Source organism: Panthera leo, chromosome C1, assembly GCF_018350215.1.
Source record: "Panthera leo isolate Ple1 chromosome C1, P.leo_Ple1_pat1.1, whole genome shotgun sequence".
In the NCBI taxonomy this organism is placed as follows: Eukaryota; Metazoa; Chordata; class Mammalia; order Carnivora; family Felidae; genus Panthera; species Panthera leo.
Genome location: NC_056686.1, coordinates 198,834,995 through 198,852,673, shown reverse-complemented (window position 1 = coordinate 198,852,673; position 17,679 = coordinate 198,834,995). Strand labels below are relative to the sequence as shown.

Genomic DNA, 17,679 nt, shown 5'->3' with positions numbered 1-17,679 from the left:
AGTATGATAAATAAATGGGAGTTTGGGTTCTTTGTTACTTTATTTGGGTTAGGGTAGTTTGGCAATTTTCTCAATTCTTATTTTGAAAATGGAGACAAAATAAAACTAAGGCATTTTTCAAATTTTATTTTATTTGCTATAAACAAGTTCTATTTGCATTTCTCATGTGAACGACAATGACTTATTGACTAAAAAGGATTTTATTGCATTGATTTCCAAGGGCAATATGTAAAAAAGTAATCCCAGAATTTTTTTTTAACTATATTCACCCTTACTGATAAGCAAAACTATCTTTTAATGATGGCCATCCACGTGCACTTAGTTTTAAGTTGAAGCAAGTGAATACCCAAGATCACCAAATCTCGCATTCTCATTTTCAGGCACAACTGGTCCCGTCCAAGTCATCATCACTGAGACCCCCAGTCAGCCCAATTCTCACCCCATCCAGTGGAATGCACCAGAGCCATCTCACATTTCCAAGTACATTCTCAGATGGAAACCTGTGAGTATCCCACCCACAAACGGGACATTGAGGGTTCTGAAACAAACACATTCTAAATATTTGTTTTCCAGCTTTCAAGCCAACCGATCTGATGAACTATCTGTGATTTGATATATAGATTTCGCTTTTTTGGTATTTAGAAGGATTTAGAAAGATTTGTTATTTAGAAAGATCTTCTTAACAAGGAATTAGAGATGATAATGTCTGAAACAACTCTTCCCCGATATGGGAAGGGAATCTAAAGGCTTCGTATATCTTGCACCTCTGTCAGAGGAAGACAGTTATTGGCATCATTTCCATGATTTGAAAAAATTAATATTTAGCTATAGAGGTTCACTTTTTAAGGGATCACTTCTTAAAATGTTACTTTTGTTTCTCTGAAGTTATTTAGGTAGAGGGGGAACAGAGATGATTCCAGGGAAGAAAATGAGGGGTGATAGTTGGCTTGTTTAAAAAGTGAACCTTCTGAGTTTTTAATGAGAAGCATCTAGAAATTGAAGAAATCATACTGAGGAAGATGTTGATCTAGTAAATTTTAGTATTTCTTACCCTTCAAACCTGCCTGTTAGATCTCCAAAATTCATGACTCATAACTTAAGAAACACTCTTTTAAACCCAGGAAAAAAAAAAAAATGTCCACTTTTAGTCACAGCTGTTAAATCCTAGCAATTAAAAACAAAATAAAACAAAATGCTGGACCAACTCAGGCAATTGTATTTAAACTCTTTGGGAAAAATTCAAGCTGTGAAATCATTCTTTTTTTAAAAAAATTTTTTTAAATGTTTATTTTTGAGACAGAGAGAGAGAGAGAGAGAAAGAAAGAGAGAGAAAGAAAGAGAGAAAGCATGAACAGGGCAGAGGCAGAGAGAGAGGGAGACACAAAATCCAAAGCAGGCTCCAGGCTCCGAGCTGTCAGCACAGAGCCGGACATGGGGCTTGAACTCATCAACCATGAGATCATGACCTGAGCTGAAACAAAGAGATGCTTAACCAACTGAGCCACACAGGTGCCCCAAAAGCATTCTTTTTTGTAGTATACTCAGTATTCTCGTCATAGTGTCCAGAGCAGCCATTTCCAGAACTTTGCATTTAGTGATGTTAGCCAGTGGGATTACTGTATTTTCCCCTCCAATACCTTCTTGTCTCTCATCTTTACATCTCACTCCCAGTTTTATTTACTTTAAAACTAATTCTGAAGTATTGCGTGAGATCACTGTAATAAGGGACATTTTATAGGGAAGTCATAAGATGTACATTGAATTGGAAAATCTTCAAAGAAGCAGCAGTGATTAATTTCTTTAAGATTTTTAACGATGAAGAATTTTCAGGTTTTTCCTCAATGGATATTATCCAAGAGTGTATTTTTGAATACTTTCTTCTGATGCCTAACCTTCTAGAACTGAATAAAACAGTTATCATGAAATCTGATCTAATTGTAATGACTAATTTGAGATTTTTTTCAACGTACTTGAGTTAAAATTTAAATTTAAAATATACTACGATCCATTTCATTTATTTCAAAAATATAAATGGGGGTGCCTGAGTGACTCAGTCGGTTAAGCGTCCGACTTCGGCTCAGGTCATGATCTCACAGTTAGTGAGTTCGAACCCCGCATCCAGCTCTGTGCTGACAGCGCAGATTCGGATTCTGTGTCTCCCTCTCTTTCTGCCCCTCCCCCACTCACACTCTGTCTCTCTCTCTCTCAAAAATAAATTAACATTAAAAATTAAATATATATATGTATATAAATGGACACTTGAGTATTTGAATTATTGAGGAACTGGTTGATTGGATAATTTTAAAAAGTCGCTGGGCATTAAAAATGTATTTTGACTTAGCTTAGAATATTTACACTTAAAAGGATCTCATCTTGTTTGAAGTAAGTGTTTTTCTTTTCCACACATTTTACTGCAATGAGTTTTGTGATCCATGACATATTAATGAAGCTGGACGGATGTGAAATGTAAACTGGAAGCAAAGATTAAATAAACCGAAATCACATTCTTCTAGAGTCTTGCCCAAAGTTGGCTAACCGCTTTTGATGGGGTAAATCATATCCAAGAATGAGTCATACAGCCAGACCAGCTGAACCTTATATGTGATGGTTGCAGGAACTGAGTCACAAAGTAATATTATATCTTTGACTATTTCTGCAAGGCAAGAAATTTGTATCCTACTAAGTGAGAAGTAGAATATCTGGCCGTTTCCCACCCAAGAAAAGAATATATCTCTGTGCATCATAGACATTTAAAAAATGGGAGAGGCAAAACTTAGGCTCATCATATTTTCTTGCTAATATGAAATAAATTCGTCTGGCAAAAAGGAAGGTGCCCCGTGCCTGTGACTGTGTGACCTTGGGCATGTCATATAACTGTTTCTTCACCCGTAAAATGAGGGCATTTATACCATGAAGTTGGAGAAGGGAGAGATGAAGACTGAATGACAGAATGCAAGTAAAAGCACAGGGTGTGGTACACAATAAGCTATCAGTAAATATTAGCCACACTAATAATTATTGTTGACATTAAACTCTGCTACAGGTCCCTATTCTGATTTCAGTTTTCCACGATTTTCCTCCACAATGGAGCTGCACAGGTCCCTCGTTCTTTGAAGATTACTCATGATCATCTCTGAATGTTCACCCTTGTGAATACTTAGGTGATTTTTTTCTTTTAAATCTTTAGAAAAATTCCCCACGCGGTTGGAAGGAAGCCACCATTCCTGGCCACTTGAATTCCTACACCATCAAAGGCCTGACCCCAGGTGTGGTATATGAGGGACAGCTCATCAGTGTTCAGCACTACGGCCACAGAGAGGTGACACGCTTTGACTTCACCACCACCAGCACGAGCACAGCAGTGACTAGTACGTACCCGAGCCATCCTCATGTCCATGCCTGTGTTCCTCAGAGCTGCGCTGTCCTCAGGGAGTGGTTTGCTTCTCAAGTCCTATTCTTCCATGGATGACCCCAATACTGTTTTTAAAAAATGGTGTTCTGTGGATGACAGTAGGACATTTTCTTGATGGCTGAAGGCTCCCTCTCCCCTTCCCGTGGCTGTCTAGGCAACACTGTGACAGGAGAGACGACACCCCTTTCTCCCGTTGTGGCCACTTCTGAATCTGTGACCGAAATCACGGCCAGCAGCTTTGTGGTCTCATGGGTCTCGGCATCAGACACCGTGTCAGGATTCCGTGTGGAATACGAGCTAAGTGAGGAGGGAGATGAACCACAGTACCTTGGTAAGCTAAATGTGTTGCCATGACAGCTTTTGAGTGGCTGATGGTGACTCTATGTGTATGTGGGTTGGGGGACCTCCAAGAAGGTGTTCATTGAGTTTTGGAACTAGTTGACTGCTCAGACCAAACAAACTTCCAATGTGAGGAAGGAGAACAGCTGACCCTTTCTAGAACTGAGCTTGGATTTTTCCTGAGCCATGCTCACATTTTCCTGGTCCCAGTGTGAGCTGCTTTACCCGTTTGCCTGGGCACAAGTCTGTACAACCATAGTGTTTTCTCCAGGGAAGTGATTGCCAGTATGAGGACCACAGCAGAAAATGTTAGCCTTTGGGGGTGTACTCATGCTTTTCAAATTCTCATGGTTAGGGGCTTTTTAAAAACTTTATTGTAGTATAATATATCATAGGCATACAGCTTGATGAATTTTTATAAAGTGAGGACGTCCATGTGAGCAGCACCCAGATTAAGAAAAAGAACACTCAGGGGCATCTGGGTGGTTAAGCTTCTGACTGTTGATTTCAGCTCAGGTCATGGTCTCACAGTTCGTGGGATCAAGCCCCGAGTTGGGTTCTGTGCTGTTAGCAGAGCCTGTTCTCAATTCTCTCCCTCTTCTCCTCTCTCTGCCCCACCCCCACTCATGCTCTCTTTCTCTCTCTCCCCCTCTCTCAAAATAAATAAACTTAAAAAAAAAAAGATCATCCCTCCTACCCCACACCCCCTTGTCCCCTGACCATAACCGCTACCCTGACTTTTAACTACAGAAAGCTATTTTTATAAATTTGGGGGTGGATTACAAAAATTATATATCTTCAGAGAAAAATTTCAGAAAAAAAATGGTAAACAAAAGAAAAATCTCATAATGTATTGATAATTATCGATTACCCATTAGTACATTTCCTTCTAGACTTTCCCCTTCCCTTATGAATGTACAGTTTTAAAAATATCCCCTTTATAGGTTGGAGTGATTTGAGGGATTGGTTTGCTCTGATTGGTAACCTTTCCTTTTTTACTTTAAAGATCTTCCAAGCACGGCCACTTCTGTGAGCATCCCTGACCTGCTTCCTGGACGAAAATACATTGTAAATGTCTATCAGATATCTGAAGAAGGAGAGCAGAGTCTGATCCTGTCTACTTCACAGACAACAGGTACATGTGTACTACATGCTGTGAGAAGAATTGTTTGTCTGCAGAACAGGCCTAGAGTGATATTTCCTGACTGTTTTCCTCATTTGCCCTTTTCTTCTTTTTGTTAGCGCCCGATGCGCCTCCTGACCCTGCCGTGGACCGAGTCGATGACACCTCGATTGTTGTTCGCTGGAGCAGACCCCAGGCGCCCATCACAGGTGAGCGTGGCCTCCTCTCTCTGGCTGCCATGTTAGTCTTGATGGAGTAGGTGGCGAGGTGGCCGATTCTAACCTGTGGACAGGGAGGTCACGTAAATCTTCTGCATAATTACTAGTCTAGGGTAGAGGGGTACCTGTGTGTGTGTGTGTGTAATAGTAATTCAGAATGTGATTATCATCAAGGCTTACAGCTCAATTTTCTTACAGATCATTTCCCATCATATCCATTTTATTGACCCCCATACACACAGACACACACACACACACACACACACACAATTTCTTAAATTTTTTTTAATGTTTATCTTTATTTTTGAGACAGAGAGAGACAGAGCATGAGTGGGGGAGAGGCAGAGAGAGAGGAAGGCACAGAATCTGAAGCAGGCTCTAGGCTCTAAGCTGTCAGCACAGAGCCCGACACGGGGCTCGAACTCGTCAGCTGCGAGATCATGACCCAGGCTGAAGTCGGACGCTCAACCGACTGAGCCACCCAGGCTCCCCAACACACACAATTTCTAAAGCCAGCTCATGGACTTATTTAACCAGGCATTTCTGAGGCCAAAGAGGGTTAATTTTTCTGAAAACCTCATTCTAAGACTTATTCTTAAAGAGGTAGCTCAGTTGCCTTCTTAGCTCATTAAGTGGCTCAGCTGCCTCTAAAGTTTCTGAAAGAGACAGTGCTAGACAATCTGCGCTCAAGGTAGTTCACTAATTGCTTTCAGTGCTCAGAGCTCAAAGAGAAGAAATCATTTTAACATGAGTATTTTCACCTCGTGGCATCTCTAATAGACATTTATTAAGGATATTAGGTCTTCAAGGATGATATTTATTATTTAAAAAGGTTTGCACGGCTGCTCTTATTTTACCTTTGTACTGAATAGTCCTTATGAGAAGTGGCAACATCACTGGTTCTTAACTAATCAAGCAAGATGCTAAGGGTTTTTCTGATAAGAGATTTACGACTTACGAAACCTCTGTTTCATAAAACAGTGTGGCTAACGTTTCCCCCTTGAATCTGCAGGATACAGAATAGTGTACTCGCCATCAGTAGAAGGTAGTAGCACAGAACTTAACCTTCCTGAAACCGCCAACTCCGTCACCCTCAGTGACTTGCAACCTGGAGTTCAGTATAACATCACGATCTATGCTGTGGAAGAAAATCAAGAAAGTACTCCTGTTTTCATCCAGCAAGAAACCACAGGTGTCCCGCGTTCAGGTAACTTAAAGTCACTTCTTATGGCATTGTATCTCTTAGGGCTTAACGAGGAAACACGACTAACTGCTCTTTTGTTGGAGAAATAAAACTATCCTTGGACTGTGTTCATTTCCTTAGCCTGCTAGGGAGGACCAGAAATGTTAGACGAAAGAATAGTTGTTTCTGTGGGAGGGTTGCTTCGTCTCTGTCAACATTTCTTCCATGCAAGTGATCTTATAGATTAGTTTATCCCTAAACTTAAGAAATATGACTGAAATGTCCACACTATTAACTGACTTATCAAAGCTGGCTATTGGCCTTCCCGAATAAAAACTGACACCTTAGTGTCTTCACATTTTTCTCTAGAAACTTAGGCTCACTTTCTCTGTTCCTTTGAAATACTATAAAATGGTTCAGTAAAATACAAACCACATTTTTTTCTGTTGTCACAATAAGGGTTTATTTTATTTTATTATTGTATTATTGTATTGCATTGTATTGTACTGTATTTTTTGCATGTTTATTTTAAACTACTTGATAGGACACTTAATATGTTGGAAACTCTTCGGTTAACCTACATATTTTAGATAAAAACTTCAAATGTTCTATGTAAGCAGTATGTCAGAACCATGAAAATATAAGAAAAAATTCATATTTTCTAGTTAAGAGACAAAATTTGGCATTAGTTTGGAATGAGAGTCCCTGTATATAATTTCCTTATATACATCTAGGAAATTGGCTTTAAAAAAAAAACAAAAAACAATAGTCTTCAGTAGGAATTGTGACTGACCAGTTGGCTCTTGTCTGTTAGATAAAGTTCCCCCTCCCAAGGACCTGCAGTTTGTGGAAGTGACTGACGTCAAGATCACCATCATGTGGACACCCCCTGAGAGCCCCGTGACGGGCTACCGCGTGGACGTGATCCCCGTCAACTTGCCTGGGGAGCATGGACAGAGGCTGCCCATTAGCAGGAACACCTTTGCGGAGGTCACCGGATTGTCCCCCGGGGTCACCTATCACTTCAAAGTCTTCGCTGTGAACCAAGGGAGGGAGAGCAAGCCTCTGACGGCAGAACAGACGACCAGTATGTTCTGCTCTCCTCCATCTCCACCCCGAATCCTCCACCCTCATTCCCAATCTGGGGTGCATGTGCAGCAAACCATTTACTCCTAGGTTTATGGTTAGAAATAGGGAAATACCCAGTGGGTAAGGAAATGCAGAGTGGACGTAAAGCACATCACACCTGAAAGCAAAACTGAGACCCGCTCCGTCATGCTAAATGGTAACCCGTGCCCCAAATTCATGCACCCACGTAATGGCACTGAGAGAGGACAACTTCAGAGAACCTAATTTTCTTTGCTAACAGACACATGGATTACAAACCTGAGTATATTTTTTATAACTACATTTGTCTCCGTCAAACTTGAAATGTATGCTCTTAACCCTTCTATGAGAGAATTACTTACGAATAGTGATTGCTTGAAACATTGCTTATTAAGTGCCAGGTCCTCTGCTCAGTTCTTTACAAGCGTTGTCCTTATATTTAATACTCTTTTGGATCTAATGAGGAAGGTCTTATTATCCTCATTGGATTCATGAAGGAATTGAAGCTCATAAAAATTTCTGCAATTTGTAAAGTTCCAGAGCTAGGAAGTGATGGAGCTAGATCTACAAAGACGTAATGGCATTTTGACTCTATGTCCCATTCTTTCAGTGATTATCCTTGACTATCTCCAAAGCATTCCCTTCATCTGAAAAGCATTTTAAATTACTGCAGGGAAACCGCTAGTAATCATACTCAAGGAAACTCACGATGTGTGTGATTCTTTCTGATAGTGCACACTCACCAGTGTCTTACCATGATTCTGATGTATATGTTATAATTATTACCTGATAGGAATCATGGGAAAATTACTTTTATTTCTCTAGCAAAGGACTAGTCATTCAATAAATGCAGAGAATACTGTTTCTGTTCCTTGTAGAGGTTATGTCTTGCCCTCATTTTAGTGGGCTTGTCTCTCATTTCTTAACCTGTTTGGCTCAGAGCAGAGTCTAATTGTAGCCTTCACAAGTGTTTTCGTTTTTGTATTTTTAATGCTATCTCTATAATGTTAGTACAATTTCAGAGGGTGATGGAAAAGTCAGGATGGAAAATTAGACCTTCCTCAGGATCAAAGTCAAGCAAAAAAAGAAAAAAAAAAGCAGCAATTTCTCATGACTGACACAGTTTTGCAAAGTTCTGTGTAGCACTCCATTTCTTAATGGCTCAACATTTCCAAGGTTTTGACTTTTGCTTAGTTTCAACCTTGAGAAATCTTTAGAAAATTCAGCTGGGCTTTTAAGTTTCAGTATGAGCATTACCAAGGTTCAAATATTTCTTGATGTGTTTCATCTTTTCTTTCTAGAATTGGATGCTCCCACTAACCTCCGATTTACCAACGAAACGGACTCCACTGTCATAGTGACCTGGACTCCACCTCGGGCCCGCATAGCCGGGTACCGACTGACCGTGGCCCTGACCCGGGGAGGCCAGCCCAAGCAGTACAACATAGGGCCCTCTGCCTCCCAGTACCCACTGAGGAATCTGCAGCCTGCCTCTGAGTATACTGCAACCCTCATGGCTGTCAAAGGCAACCAACAGAGCCCCAAAGCCACTGGAGTCTTTACCACCCGTAAGCCAAAGTTTACCCTCTTTTCTTAGTGATGTCATAGGTTCTTTTACCTTTATTTACATTCCCTGTTCTTCATCCCACTTTTAAAAAGTTAACTTAAAAAACCCTAGTATAAGGGGCGCCTAGGTGGTTCAGTCGGTTGAGCTTCCAACTCTTGGTTTCTGCTCAGGTCATGATCTCACAATTCGTGGGTTTGAGCCCCACATCGGACTCTGCACTGACAGTGAGGAGTCTGCTTGGGATTCTCTCTCCCTCTCTTTCCCTCTCTGCCCCTCCCCCTACTCTGCTCTCTCTCTCTCTCTCTCTCTCTCTCAAAACAAATAAATAAACTTAAAAAAACAAAAAAAAGGAAGATTTAAACCAGTGCTACTCAAAATGTGGTCATGGAGCAGCTATTTGAACCATGAATTGTTTCTTATTGGACAATAAGGAGCTTGTGCCATAATATAAATCATGAAACACACCATTCAGTTCAGTTGATTATTTTTCGAAGCAAGATTTTCTTGATGAAGGTAGCAGCATGTTAAAATACAAATGTTGCCAAGCTTCTTCTTTCCTCTGGGACCACTTTGAGTAACACAGTTTAAAGCACCTAGTTATTTGAAAATTGAATGCTATTGTATTAAATGAATTTACCAAATCCTAGTTAAGGCAAGGAAACAGCACCTATGTCTACATCCTAATACTCTGGGTGTTGAATGATAGCAGTAAATGTAGAATAAAAACATTTACCAACTGAATGGAAACCAACAGACCAAGAAGATAAGGAAATGATTTTTCTTTTTTTTTTTTTAATTTTTGTAATGTTTACTTATTTTTGAGAGACAGAGACAGAGCACGAACAGGGGAGGGGCAGAGAGAGAGGGAGACACAGAATCCGAACCAGGCTTCAGGCTCTGAGCTATCAGCACAGAGCCCAATGTGGGGCTCAAACTCATGAGCCATGAGATCATGACCTGAGTTGAGTCGATGCTTAACCAGCTGAGCCACCCAGGTGCCCCAGGAAATTATTTCTTTATGAGACTGCAGCAGATCAAAGTATTTCTGAGGAACAGAGTAACTTTTATTTTCCTTTTATCTTTCTTAAATTACTCTTGAAGTTCCACTTCAAGAGTTCTTAATAAGAGAGAAAATACTGACAATTTTTGGTCACATCTATCCTTTTTTATTCAACCTTTTTTTATAGGAAGTGGCCTTAAATCTCCTATGTATCTACATCACAATAAAGACCTATATTCATAAACTGATTTCTATTAAAAACATTCTCATTTATATTACAAAGAATTACGAGACCCCTAATTTCTAGCTTTATTGGTTATTTTTAAATCGACCTTTTCAGTTACAGAAGCACGTAACACTTTTTGACATATATTACAACTATCAACTAGTTTACATTTTTCTAAAAGCTTTTAAAAATACAGACGTTAATAAGCATTCAAAAAGTGAATATAAGTTTAGTTGTAAATAACTATGGAATTTACTTCCCAAAGAAAATTCATTTTCCTGTAGGAATTCATAATTTACCAAAAATTTAATTCCATTTAAATTTGGTGTATGATTTTTGTTAGTGGAGTCTTTTTCTTAAGTAACTACTAATTGTAAGCAAGTGAAGTCTTTTTATTTGTAAGTTAACCTTTAAATTTTGCTATTTTATGTTACATGTTACTAAGATACTCTAGAATCCATTAATACGAAACCAGTGTTTTATATTTCTTGTAAATATCTATTTCTTACAGATGCCCTTTATGAATTAGAATGGAGATTTCAGTAGATTTAGCCTTTTTCTGACCACATATGATTCTACAAATTATCATTTTTACTTTTTCACTCCTTAACATGATACATATTTTGTGTAGTTTCTTTTGTTGGACTGAGTGCCCACGAAAGAAAAACCATTTTCACTGGTACTAACAGTAATTAAGTAGAGTATGGCAGGTCAGTGTAGACTATTTGGAGACTTTGATATATTGGACATGTTATTTTTATTCTCTGCACAGTATATTTATATAAAATAAAATTATATTTGAGTTAAGGGAAGTACTGATAGTCAAAACTAATTTTATTAGATAAAGGTTAACATAGTGCCTTGCACACAGTACGCTTTCAAAAAATATTCACTGAATAGATGATTGAGGGAAGAATGAGAACGAAAACAGTTCAACCAAGCTTCAATTTAAATAAACCTACTTAAGTAGGGAGTTCCACAACTTCATTTGAACTTGGAGAACTCTCTGAGGCTATAAACATCAGTAGGGCTTGCATATTTTTGAAATTGCTGTAAGTTTCTGTAGCTTTTTACTGTCTTACGAAGCTTAATTCTGGGAAGAACTTTTCTGGATTTTACAACTTGTGCCAAATTCTTAAAAGCAAATGTGAGGGTGGGGGTGGGGGGCTGTTTCTGGGGAAAATACAGCTTATTCCTTTATAAATAGGGCAAATTTTATTTCTTTAACAGCTAGGCTATTCTTCATGTATGACCTGCCAGAACCCATAATTCATACTACAGTCACATCCTTTGTTTGACATCAGTTTGTGGGTTTGTGGTTTGGAGACTTTCCTGTAATGGTCTTCCCAGGCAGAGAGCATCATCTTAAACTTAGGAAGATTCTAGCTGGCTGGCTCAAGCAGTAGAAAACACCCAGTCTTGAAGCCCAAGACAGTTGAAAAGAATGTAATTTGTGAAAAAGTTGTGGCTTTCACAGATGTTCAGTACAAGAAGCTGCTTGCTTTCTGAATTTTTTTTTTTTTTTTTTGGTGGCCATTAACATGGTCACTCAGGGCTGGCCACGGCATTTTGTCAAAGTCAGCAGCAGCCAAGTGGTGTATGATTTCAGAGACTCTGGGAAGGCACCATGGATTACCCATCCTGGTTCCCCCCAAAACACCCTTGAAATAATAACATAGTTAGGAAAAAGCTCACTAAACCAGTAGAACTTCAATTTGGCCATTAGAGTAAGTAATTACAAAGTAGCCCACACACATATTTTATTTTTCCCCCACACAGTATTTTCAAAACAGTTTTTAAAATCACACATTAAAGTCCATACTGGGGAGTGGGGGGAAGGAAGAATTGCAATGGTGCCTGAATTCCCATGTGATCACAGGGAAGATGAATGGCGCTGAGTAGTGAGTGGGGTCTTGAGACTTTTAATTTCCATGTGTGTGCCTCTGGGGGATGACTGTCTCACCAGCCATTCACAATTTAGCATAAATGCATTTAATAGTTGTTTCCCCCAGTGGGCACAGAATTTGGTTGGTACATAAAAAAGAAGGAATTATGAAGACACCAAACACGTGATCCGAGCTGGCAACACACTTGAAACCCTTGAATTTGACACTTGCCCTGTTCAAATGTCTTGGCTTTTGAGACCTCACCTTTCCCATAGCAGCCAGTTATTGAAATGCTCATTTCCTTATTACAAGGTTTAGTTGTTCAGCCGATTATATTTTAGAGATTCTAATTCTGTAGTAAGATTCATAGGACTGTTGAAAATGTCTATCTTTTTTTTTTTTAAGTTTATTTATTTATTTATTTATTTACAGACAGAGACAGTGCGAGGTGGGGAGGGGCAGAGAGAGAGCAAGAGAGAGAATCCCAAGCAGGCTCTGTGCTGTTGGCACAGAGCTCAATGTGGGGTTCGAACTTGTGAACTCATGAAGTTGTGAACTCATCGAACTCATGAGTTGATCTCATGACTCAGGTCGTGAGATCATGACCTGAGCCAAAACCAAGAGTCAAACGCTTAACCAACTGAGCCACCCAGGTACCCCGAAAATGTCTATCTTAAGTTTGTGTACACATACTCTTTCATCCTTTCTCTTCTTGTTTTTAAATTTGTTTACTGTTTATTTATTTTGGGAGAGAGAAAGAGAGAGTGTGCATGTGAGGGGGGGAGGGGCAGAGAGAGAGGGAGAGAGAGAATTCCAAGCAGGCTCCACACTCAGTGCAGTGCCCAGTCCAGGGCTTGATCTCACAAACGATGAGATCATAACCAGAGCCGAAATCAAGAGTCAGTCGCTTAACCAACTGAGCCACGCAGGCACTCCTCTTTTCTGTTTTTTTCTTTTTAAAGTAATATTTTTATTAAGAGAAATAACAGTGAGGTTAGGATGTTAGGAGATGCAAAATTAACTTTTGTTATAATTCTTAATTTCAGTGGCAGATTACTAAATTTTTTCAGTCTGATTATCCTAAATGGGTAATCACATATTTAAGGAACCTTTAGAATTTTTAAGTGTGTCTTTAATGGCAGATTTTGTTTAACTTTCATGTGGCATTTCTTATTGCAACCAAAAATAATTGACCATAATTATGGAATAATTCAACTTAAGGCTATTTTCAGATCTCATCTGTAATTTAACTATTGTTCTCAAATTAATGATTTAAAAAGCAGAATGATAATCAATTTGTGGTCAGTTTCATATTTCAAATGGGATTCTCCAGGGAAATTAATTGTCCTAAAATTCAAATCCCAAACTTGATGAAAAGACACAAATCATAGACTGCAAGGACTTGAAAGTGTCTTCTTTGCCACTTAGCTCTTTGTCACTCAAGTACGATGCATGGACTCAGCATCAGCATTCCAGAAATGCAAACTTCTAGCCCCATGTTGGTCCTACAGAGTCAGAACCTGCATTTTAGCCAGGTGTCAGACAACTTGTGTGGCACAGAAAAGACTGAGAAGCGCTGACCTACTCCAAATTCTCACCCAGTGAGGGTGTTACATTCAGGATCCACTAGCTGAGTAAACAGAGGTTCTCCATAAAAGTAATTGTTACTGGGGTGCTTGGGTGGCTCAGTCGGTTGAGCAGATGACTCGAATTCGGTTCGGGTCACGATCCCAGGGTTGTGGGATTGAACCTGCGTTGGGGTCTGTGCTGGGTGTGGAGCCTGCTTGAGGTTCTCTCTCTCTCTCTGCCCCTCTCCCCACTCTTGCTCTCTCTTTCTCTGAAAAAACAAAAACAAAACAAAAACAAAAAAATTGCTACATGCATTCTGTGCAATAGTCTGTGATTCCAGCACATTGAACACATGCATTGATTCTATTTCACAGGGCAGCCTCTCGGCTCTGTTCCACCTTACAACACAGAGGTCACTGAGACCACCATTGTGATCACGTGGACACCTGCTCCAAGGATTGGTTTTAAGGTAAATTGCAGATATCCCTAACCTCTTGTGAGACAGCCCTGAAGTGGCCTTATGTTTCTGAATGTGGTAGAAACAGGATGTTTGGGAGTCAGGAGACCTGGGTTTTATTCGCTGCTTCTGTCTGTGCCTCTCTGACCGCATTGTCCAGGTATAACATTACTGTGGCCTCACTGGATTTCTGGAAGGATGGACTGAGGCTGTGGAAGTGCTTCACAAAAGGATAAAACATTAGTATGGAACTGTTGTTGTTATCTGATTTTCTCCATCCTTTCCCCCAGGGGACTGCATTTTAAAATATATAAGGAAACGCCATTTGTTGTGTTGTTCTAAATGGGTGTCAACAAGTTCACAAAAACCCATTTAGAGAGACCAATTAAAGTCAGAGTCACTTAAAAATCACATTTTCATCCAATCATTTCATCTCAACTTGTTCAAAGCCCCTTGGGTGAATTTCTTAATAGAAGTTAAGATTAAGGTCTACCCTGTAGATATCTGGATTCATGTTCTTTAAAGTAATGATATTAGGAAAGTGATGAATACAAATGAATATGTTTAAAAGAATTCCTTTCTTTGGCATTTAGAGTATAGGGAGAGAAATATTTATTATAATTGGAAATCAAGACTAAATCCCAATGACAGCTTGTTTAAAAAAATACACCAAAGGTCACTTCTTTTTTGAAATATGCAAATAGCCATATTGATGATTATGCTACTTAAATATAGAGAAACGGTTTTTGAAGATTACCTTTCAAATTCTCCTTAATCGTGTCATTCTGACTTTCAGAAGCCTTGTAACCTACAAAGGACGTCTCTAGAGTAGAACACTGTTTGATGATACGGTATTGCCTAGGTTTTGAAATAAAATATTAAAAAATTGAAAATTATGGGCACATTTATTTTAATTCTTCTTTTGTAATATACTGTCCTGCAGTTTAAGCTATGAACATACTTCTTCAAAAGAAATGTTTCTGAAGTACAAAATGTTAAAGGCTCTACTAACCTTTACATTGAATGTTCATAACTCATTAAAAAAAGTGCTAGAGGATTTCTTCCAGCAAAAAAGAAAATAGAGGGGCACCTGGGTGGCTCAGTCGGTTAGGCATCTGACTTCGGCTCACGCCATGATCTCACCAGCCATATGTTCGAGCCACGTGTCAGGCTCTGTGCCGACAGCTCAGAGCCTGGAGCCTGTTTCAGATTCTGTGTCTCCCTATCTCTCTGCCCCTTCCCCGCTTGCTCTCTCTCTCTCTCAAAAAACTAAATAAATAAATAAATAAATAAATAATAAAAAGAAAAAAAAGAAAATAGAAATGAACTGCCATGTTGCCTCAAGCCTCTGTGTACTTCTGGTTTATATCAGGAGATTATTTATCAAGCAAAACCTTATGTAATGACATTTCTCCAGAGACTTCCATTACAAGCCAATGTAATGCAGTTTGGGAAGATACCTCTCCCACCTTGCGCCCCCAGTCCAGGGAGCTTCCAGTTGAAGAATCTAATAGAGCGAAAGGCAGGCGCCAACTCATTCCCTAATAAAAGCACAGCATGCAGTGTGCATAGAAGCTCACATTATACAAAGCATGACCAAAACCTCTTGGCAGTAACCTAGCTCTGGAAATATTTGCCCTTGGTGTTTATTTTGCTTTCCTTCTTCTAGCTGGGTGTACGACCAAGCCAGGGAGGGGAAGCACCACGAGAAGTGACTTCAGAGTCAGGAAGCATCGTCGTGTCTGGCCTGACTCCAGGCGTGGAATACATTTACACCATCTCGGTCCTGAGAGATGGGCAGGAGAGAGATACACCGATTGTAAAGAAAGTTGTGACACGTAAGAGGAGTCCTTTGCCTCTTTTCTTTTAGCTTTTAAAACTGTTCCAACTTGTAAAAATAACTGATATCAGTCTTACTTTTTGCTTCTGATGACGGTGTAAGAGGAAGATCCCATGTCTCCTTATCTTATTAGCTATTTCTAAATTTGGAGCAGCAAGTTCAACTCTTGTCATATATTCCATGGCATCAGAACTGTTCTTTCTAATGTCAAAAATATTTATGAACTGGAAAGACAGAAAGAATGTCAATAGTATTTCAAAATTGTTAATTGTAAAAAAAATGGTCTCAGAGAATTGCTGTCCACCATGGTTTCATAGTATAGCTTCTATTATGTTTTTACTGATTCTTAAAAAGAAGGGATGGAAGGAGGGAGGGGGAGACAGAGGAGAGAGAAAAAAGAAAGAGGAAAGAAGGAAGGGAAGGGGAGGGGAGGGAAGGGAAAGGAAGGGAGGGAGAGAAGGAAAGGGCAGCAAGAAACATTCCACAGGTCAAGTGCTTGGTGTTAGCTTTAACTTGTAACTTAAACTTTTTTCTGCATAGCATTGTCTCCACCCACAAACCTGCACCTGGAGGCAAACCCCGACACCGGTGTGCTTACAGTGTCCTGGGAGAGGAGCACCACTCCAGGTAAGCCTGGGATGTATCAAGGGCAAGTCTGTGTGGTACTGTCACAGGACAAAGGTGTTGGAAACTTTGAGAGAAAGGGTCAACATTATAAGTACCCAGCTTTCCATAAAAAATATAGTACGTGAGCATACATCACAGAGTGACATGTAGAGTGTTTCACTGCATGTGTCTTTAGAAAACAGGAAAGTGAACAAGGCAGACCCTTATCAAGCTGTAGGGAATCATGAGGGCTGACAGAAACCATTCTGGATGGTACCTATTGCTCAGTGGCGCTCAAAATTGCCAGAAAAAAAAAAAGGCTGAAATCATACTGCAGAAATTTCCTTTTGTCTATTGTTAGAGAGTCTAAGTATACTATTCAATGAAGTTTTACAAATATTTTGTCATGAGAGGCACCACAAAACTCTAAAGGTGATGAAAGACAGAAATGACCTCCAGTTTGAAACTTTAAGCTGGCAAGTCGTATGCTTGTTTGAAACCAGATCATTAACATTTAGTCTTCGTGGATGGTCTAGGCTGCCTGTCTGGATGGTCACTAGCAAATGTAATGACCTAAACCTTTATTTCCATCCACTTGGACTTTCTTGTCTAGACACCATTTTCGTGTCTAGCCTGTTCCTCACCCTTTAGTAAGTTTAACTTAAACATATTTTCTCATTTAGTCTGGTCCCTGTGGATCTCTAATTATCACTGTTTTAATTTGAATGTCTCTCTCTTCCCCCTCAACACTCTTACTGCCCAGTTTCTATGATTCCTTACATCTTCCACAGTGAGCATTTTTTGTATACAATATAAGTATAGCCACTTTTGTTTTTCACTTTGTCTCCTTTCCTTATTCCCTTCCTGTAAATCCCATAGGTTCAGACCTTGTAAATTAGGAGAGCCCACATTGGGGAATATGCTTAGGGTTGAGAACCATTCCAGACTAAGCAGGTAAAATGGAGGATTCCTCATCTGTCCTGAAGATGATCTGTTAAGGCAAAGCAGGGTATAGTGAGTGGTAAAAGGAACCTGGATTAGGAGTCAGACAGCCTATGGTAATCACTCCCCCATTCCAAGATTTTCTTTAAACGGAGGATATTAATACCTGCCTCAAAGGGTTGTTGTAGCACTGAATAACAGGAG

General features: G+C 39.6%; 1 protein-coding gene across 12 annotated transcripts in view; it reads left to right on the top strand.

The window, feature by feature from the left end:
- FN1 (fibronectin 1) overlaps nt 1-17,679 on the top strand; it is a 69,467-nt gene that overhangs the window by 21,090 nt on the left and 30,698 nt on the right. For all 12 annotated transcript variants that reach the window (XM_042950069.1, XM_042950066.1, XM_042950065.1 and 9 more), the window contains exons 13-23: nt 381-502; nt 3,188-3,368; nt 3,567-3,743; nt 4,758-4,886; nt 4,994-5,083; nt 6,105-6,299; nt 7,090-7,362; nt 8,684-8,950; nt 14,005-14,099; nt 15,757-15,925; nt 16,468-16,554. In XM_042950069.1, the coding sequence (XP_042806003.1) occupies nt 381-502; nt 3,188-3,368; nt 3,567-3,743; nt 4,758-4,886; nt 4,994-5,083; nt 6,105-6,299; nt 7,090-7,362; nt 8,684-8,950; nt 14,005-14,099; nt 15,757-15,925; nt 16,468-16,554 (1,785 nt within the window). The remainder of the gene's footprint in view (nt 1-380; nt 503-3,187; nt 3,369-3,566; nt 3,744-4,757; nt 4,887-4,993; nt 5,084-6,104; nt 6,300-7,089; nt 7,363-8,683; nt 8,951-14,004; nt 14,100-15,756; nt 15,926-16,467; nt 16,555-17,679) is intronic.